A 6,809-nucleotide genomic window follows, 5' to 3' on the forward strand; every position below is an offset into this window, starting at 1 on the left:
AAGGTAAAGAGCTTAGAAAATGTAGATTCATGGAGTAGGGATTTTGGCTTCTATTTCCTATGTCAAATAAATGAAATTGTAGATTTATATATGAATACTACCTAGTATTTGTCATATTTTAAGTGCTTTGCATCTTGGGTTGAAATTGGAATCTTCTTTATTTCTACTAAATCTTAGGCCTACGAGTCTTCTTTATTTCTACTAAATCTTAGGCCTACGACTAACGAATTTATTATTTTTTCTTTTCGCATTTCAGTTGACTTCGATATGTGTTGTTTCATCGGTTTTGGCTTCACATTGCATGTAGAGAGAGAGAGAGCTCATTTATCCACTATCCGTATTATCTTTTTGGTGGATTCAGTTCATCTAATTTGAGCTCACTTTTATCATATTTCTCTGGTAGATATAGAGAGAAGACCTTAGTTTCTGTTGGGTGAGTGTGGTCATTAAAGGTCTTATGAGTGCTTGTAAAATAAAATAATATAGTGGAACATGAACTCAATGAGAGTATAGTCTCTCATGGACCATCCTAAGCTATGCTGATACCGGACTGAGCTTGACGAGCTAGGGCAGTCGGTTGTGAAAAACCTATGTTACCTGGGCATAAGAAATTATCTGATAAGGGTTCTAATAGGTCATCCCTTTATGAGGTTGGAGTATGCCCGGATGAGTCAGCCAAGTGACTGTGTGACCCTTGTGTGATGGTAGCCTTCAGAGACGGGGGCCAAAGCTTCATCCGCGAGCCATTACACGGCATACGTAATGATAGCTATTTCGATAAAGCGAACCATCTTTTAGGTTGAAGTTTATGCATATGCGACAGAGACCGCTATGCGCCATAGGAGCTGTGGTCGCATCAGGTCTAGATGACCTTGATATGTCTCTAGGAGAGAACCCGAAATCCACAAACTGATATTACGACTCTTTGGCTGATTGGCCAGACTTTGGTGACCCACTAATGAGCCCCTGTATGGACTGTGGGTCATAAGAAACTTTGGGTAGATTTGATAAAACAAGTGTGGACCGTGGTCCACAGTTAAAGGTGGAGTGCTCTAGCGTTTATTTATTTAATTTCTAGATCATATAGATCTTTTTTCCATCTAATAAATTTAATTATATTTGTTTTAATGATATATGATTTTTCGAATTATCATTTGAATTTTTCTAGATCTCTGGAGATTTTATTTATCAAATTTGGATTTATAAAAATAGATATATTTATTTTAGATTGATTTAAATATTCAAATTCCATTTTATAGATTATCATATAATTAATTTTAATAATTTTAATATTGCATGGGAAGCCCAATATGCTAATGGGCCCACCATTGCATGTGGGTGGGGCCTATGAAATACCACCTAGGGTGGCACACCCCACCCTAATGAAATTTTCTTAAAGCTTGAAGTGTTTTCGAAAGACTTTGCTCTGAGGAAGCTTTCAATGGATTTTTGGAAAGCATGAGAAGACTTGTCCATAATTTTGGTAACTAGGAAAGGGGGATATTTTGGTAACTAGGAATGGGGGTTAAAGGTTCTAGCACCTTCCAAAATGTTGATAACCATTTTATGGAATGGATGTCTCAAATCTCTCACCCCACAAGTCACTCAAGATCAATATTTCATATTTAATCTCACAAGAGGGCAAGCCAAAGAAAAACCCTAAAAAACTATAAACTTGTTCAAAGCCTATAAAAATGGATTGTTTCTATCGAAAATCTCTACATCTTATCTCTTACACCTAATTCTCATCTTTCTCTCTTATCCCACAAAGGGGCACGCCTCACTCAGAATTTCTATCTCTATCTTAAGAAAGTTTTGTTTCTCTATCGATCCAAAGGGGTACGCCCACTCTCTCATCTTTGATATCTCTCTCATTGTGGTTCTCTCAACTCTCTCATGATCGCTGATCTCTCATTGGGGTTTTAAACTATAAGGTTGTCGAAGAAAAGAGACCTAATTTTCTAAAACTAGGTTGCTAAAGGGATTTATCTACGGGTTTGAGATTTGCGATAAAGAAGTTCATAGTTCTATTAAAGGGCTTGGCCTAAACTTGCTTTTCGATTAAGATTGAAGGTTGATCGTTGATCCAGCACCATCGGATGGTGGTGACTCGATGTGGAGTGTGATAAGCTCGATAATCTCCAGCACTCTCTTTTTGTTTTTTTGTCATATTTAATTATATTGTTTTTATATTCTTAAGCATATAAGACTTGTTGATATTTTCTTTGTTTAAAAAAAATTGGTTTAATGGCATCAAGGTTTTTAAGATATTAGATTTGTTAGTTTTATTTTTTTTGAAGCAATATTTATTGTAATAAAACTACTTATAAGTGATCTTTATCAAAAGAAAAAAAAAAAGAGTGAAATAAATAAATAAAAATATATATCAACCTGACAATATCGCATTAGTCGTTCATTCAATTTCATATGAATTCTCTATGCTATTTTTTCATGTTTCTTTGTTTTTCTTAGCCATAGCAATGGGCTCTGAGGATTCAAGCCAAAACATGTTGGAGATCATATTTCAATCAAGCTGGTTAAAGGAGAAAAGGGGTCGAACTTTTTTCTCTCCCTCTTACTAATAGCGAGATTTATAGAGAAACTCACTCACTATTGCTAGGTTTTGAGAGAGAGAGTTGTACCAAGGGGCTAGGGTTTTTTCTTGGACGTGAGAGTCATAGAAAGCGATGATTCATCATTGAAGGGGTTGCCCCTCCTTTATCTGAGATGAGATGAGAGAGACAATTGAGATTTGTGTAGGAAAAATCAAATCGGTTAACTGGAAATACCCAAAGGCAGTTCAACTGGTCTAATCGGGTAAATCTTAGACAGGCAGAAAAGTGTTAAAAAAATATAAAAAAAATTTAATAAAATATAAAAAATATATTTAAAACATAATTAAATAATACACATCTAAATGAAGTCGAAAATTAATAAAAAAAAAAAGTATTTTAGAGAATCGATCTTACTAATAAAAAAAAAAGCATTTTAGAGAATCGATATATGCTAGGGTATTTTTGTATTTTTTAAAAAACCATAGGATAATGTAAAAATGAAAAAAACAACATTAAAAATACATTACCAATAAAATATTTTATTTTTAGAATTTTATTTTATTTTTTTAAATCCCTAACTGATTCATGTAATCGGTTCGGATCTAACCGGTTAGTTGGAATTTATTTGAACAGCCCTATTTTTTTTCCGACACTGATTGAGATAAGGAATAGAGAGGAAAAAAACGGGACTCAAAAAATAAGATGTCAGAAGAAAAGGGCGGGTTTTAGCAGGGCCTAGGTGCCCTGGTTTTCCATTGACTTCATCAAATAAATCCTCACCATCCAAATTAATGAACGGTGAGGACGGCTGCCAACTTTCCACTTTTATAACAAAGTATGTAACACGTTGCATTACGTGCAGCATGTGATATTTGTTGGGCGGCACAGGTTTCCAATTAACTTTGGAGTACAGGCAGTGAAAGAACGGCAAAAAGAAAGTGTACCACAAATTCCACTTTACTTGTAAAAGGCAAATACCACTCTGACTGCAGCTCAATTCAAATTCCAATTCCAATTCCAATTCCAATTCCAATTCCAATTCATAATACCATCCGAATATCCAGCAGACCAAATGAAAACATCATTAGAGGCCCACCCCAACATGAGCGGCAGCACCATTAGAGGCCCACCCCAACATGAGCGGCAGCACCACAATCGGCAAAGCCCTCCAAAAGCTGTGTCCCCTGTGGATCGAAACCCTCCAAAGCTTTTCGAGCCTCACGCCCCATCTCCTCCGCCACCTCCATGGCTCTCTCCGCCCCATAACCCCTCGCATAGCTAGCCTTTCCAAACCCCCCTCTCTCTTTCTCTTTAATATCCCAAAGGATCTGATACATAATTCCCAATGCCCTGCCGTACTTTCTCAGCCTCTCAATCTCTTCATCTTTTGCGCCTCCTACAATACCCCCACAGGCCGCCCCACACTCAACCAAAACTCCCATTTTCATGCTATGCACTTGATCCGCACAGTCTTTGTCGAAGAAACCATCGGCCCAGCTCAGGGTTTGAGCCTCCATGTATTGGCCGGAGGCGAACCCTTGTGATCCCATCGCCTTTGAAATCTCTGCTACGAGGCGCAGCGAGATGTCGGCGGGGAGGTTGGATTCGGCGATGTGAGCAAATGCGAAGGGGACAAGGCCGTCGTAAGTGAGGATGGCGACGTTTTGGGCGAACTTAATGTGCGTGGTGGGGCGGTTCGCGCGAGTGGTGCGATCGAGGAGGGCGGGCATGTCCTCGTGCATCAGGGCGGCGGCATGGACAAGGTGGAGGGCGTGGGCGGGGATGAGGGCGGTGGGGTGAGGGACACCGAAGAGGTCGCTGGCCACAGCGATGCAGACTGCAGGGGCCAGGGGGGTGGGGTTGGAGAGGGCGCAGTAGCGCATGGGAGCGTGGACAATATGCGGGGGCTGGAGGGGGAGTGTGTGGGAGACTTGAGCGTCAAGGTTCGAGGAGACCGCGGTGAGGTACGCAGGAAGGTCTATGGTGGTGGGGGTGTTTGTGGTAGGGGGGAGGGAGGCGAAGGCCCGGGGTTTTGACTGGGAGCGGCGGTGGACTTGGGGGATTTTAGGAGCTAGGTTGGTGCAGTTTGGGAGTGAGATGAATGCCATGAGAGAGATGGTTTTGATAGAGTCGAAAATGAATGGAGTGAGAGGAAGACTGTAAAAAACCAGTTGAGGGAAAGCAAGAGAAAGAGAAGGGGAAGAACTGGGAGAGAGAGAGCAAAACCAGAGGAGAAGGAAGGGGAGGGATCAGTGAGGGAGAGAAAATTTGAGGATGATTGGCAGGGGCGAAAGGGTTGTACCCATATAGAGGCAGTGAAGTAAGGCATGTATGTGACATGCCGTACTTTTTTTCGAAAGCATGGATCATGTTTTATTTGGAGACCGCGCATATAATGCTCATGTGGGAGTATACTGTACATATACTACCTCAGTTAAAATACCTAGGTCGATTTTTTAGTCTAAAAATATGGAAACTATATAAAGGTGATTAATTTTACAGATTTAAATTTTAATTTTTGTGACTCTTAGATCTAGCATTCAAAAAGTTAGGCGGTCTCTATTCAACCTTGAGACACTAGTATTATTGCTATTTTTAGAATGAGTTTACTTCTTATACTCTTTTGGCTGACATTGTTCTATGGGTGCAATTGGCATAGGGATGCATCCAGAGCTGTGGAGGTAAGGTGCACCTTCAAATTTTATCATGGTATATAATTTTGATTTAAATTGTTCTTAGGATTATCTCATAATTTATTTTTATATCTAATTATAAAATTTTAAATTTCAAAAATGGTTAAAATCAAGTAGATCTATAAACATATGGAATCTTAAAAATGGACGGTGTAGATAATATGTATTATTTTTAAGATTTAAAATCTTTTTATTTTTCATGGTCATACATCTCGATGTCAAGATGATCAATCAAAGGGTTTTTCAACATTAAAACTACCTTTTTCTAATGGATTTTTTAGGTGCATTCGTAGTTCTACATTATAAGGTTGTATCCTTATATAAACTTTTTCCTTATTCTATAGGTTGTATAGATTACATCCCCAAAATCTAAAATCTAAACGGTAGTCCCAGGTATTTTGCCTGAGGGAGTAAATGCATGGTATACTCCCACGGAAGTAAGAAATCATTTGAGTTATGTGAATATAAACAAACACATGGATGTATCCTCATCACCGTGGGCTGACTAGGAAAGGAAGGAGTTCATGGCCATCCACGTCCAACTTCGACATGTATAAGTTTGTGGACGTGGAGAGTTGCCCAAAGAAAGGAATGGGTTAACATGGTTTGAAGCCACATGGATATGATGTGCTTGTCTGAAGCAAGAATAACGTGGCTCCTGATTTTTTCGTTGTTTTTCCTAGGTGATAAGAACAACGTGAGTTCCTTCTATAGTGAGTGGAAAATTATAGACGAAGATCAATCATAGAATTAAGTATGGAGAAGATTTAAAAGTTGTCCAAATAGTTGTGAAGAGACCCTACGACGAATATCAATCATAGAATTAGTATGAAGAAGTTACAAATATGTATAAGGATTTTCGAAAGGAAAAAGTTTTTTCAAGGTTGCGAAGTAAGGTGCACCTCAAAAATCTAATTAGATAATAGCGTTCTAAAGTTGAAAACAAGGTGTTCTAAGGTTTGCATGTCGACTCACTTAGACACTATGTTTGTTTATGATGTAAATTGAAGAGATTTTTAGAAGAAAATCCCTCAGATCAGTACCATAAACTGATTTTTTAAAAAGTGATAAAGAGTGAGACAATTAAATTCTGATCTGAGGCCAGACCTACTAAAAAGTGAGCAAATCTTCTTTGAGATCAGTGGTAGAGCCATCATTGATCCGAAATACGAAATACAACATAAAATGCAATAAAACTAATTCAATTCTAATAAAATAAACAAAAAGAAAAAGACACACAAGAAAAGAATAAAAATGTATCAGACCGAGCCAGTTGGCTCAGGGCTCCCGATGTTTTGATGCCTCGCCCGTATCATTACCGGTTGAGTTTATGTCGTGCGTCCTATTTGTTTCTCTTCACGTTTTGACTAGGCTTTGGCTTGGTTGAGTGGATCTCTTAATCTAAGGGTTACAGATGGGCTAAAGTTAAGGTTTTCCTAGGTCCAGGTTTTTTTTATTTCTCAAGTCTCACAATCTTAAAGTTTTCTCTGGGCAAATAAGATAATCAGTTCCAAAGAGTCTACTCTAAAATGATCTGGAAATGATTTTTTTATAAGTTGAA

General features: G+C 38.4%; 1 protein-coding gene across 1 annotated transcript; it reads right to left on the bottom strand.

Annotated features, from left to right (window-relative positions):
• Positions 1–3,378: 3,378 nt before the first annotated feature.
• On the bottom strand, positions 3,379–6,498 carry LOC18431423 (heterodimeric geranylgeranyl pyrophosphate synthase small subunit, chloroplastic). The gene has a single exon (XM_088860166.1). It carries the CDS (start codon positions 4,661–4,663, stop codon positions 3,674–3,676), a length of 990 nt encoding a protein of 329 aa, XP_088716292.1. The 5' UTR covers positions 4,664–6,498; the 3' UTR covers positions 3,379–3,673.
• Between the last annotated feature and the right edge of the window lie 311 nt (positions 6,499–6,809).

Source organism: Amborella trichopoda, chromosome 2, assembly GCF_054954075.1.
Source record: "Amborella trichopoda isolate Santa Cruz 75 chromosome 2, AtrichopodaSantaCruz75HAP2 v2.0, whole genome shotgun sequence".
NCBI classification, from domain to species: Eukaryota; Viridiplantae; Streptophyta; class Magnoliopsida; order Amborellales; family Amborellaceae; genus Amborella; species Amborella trichopoda.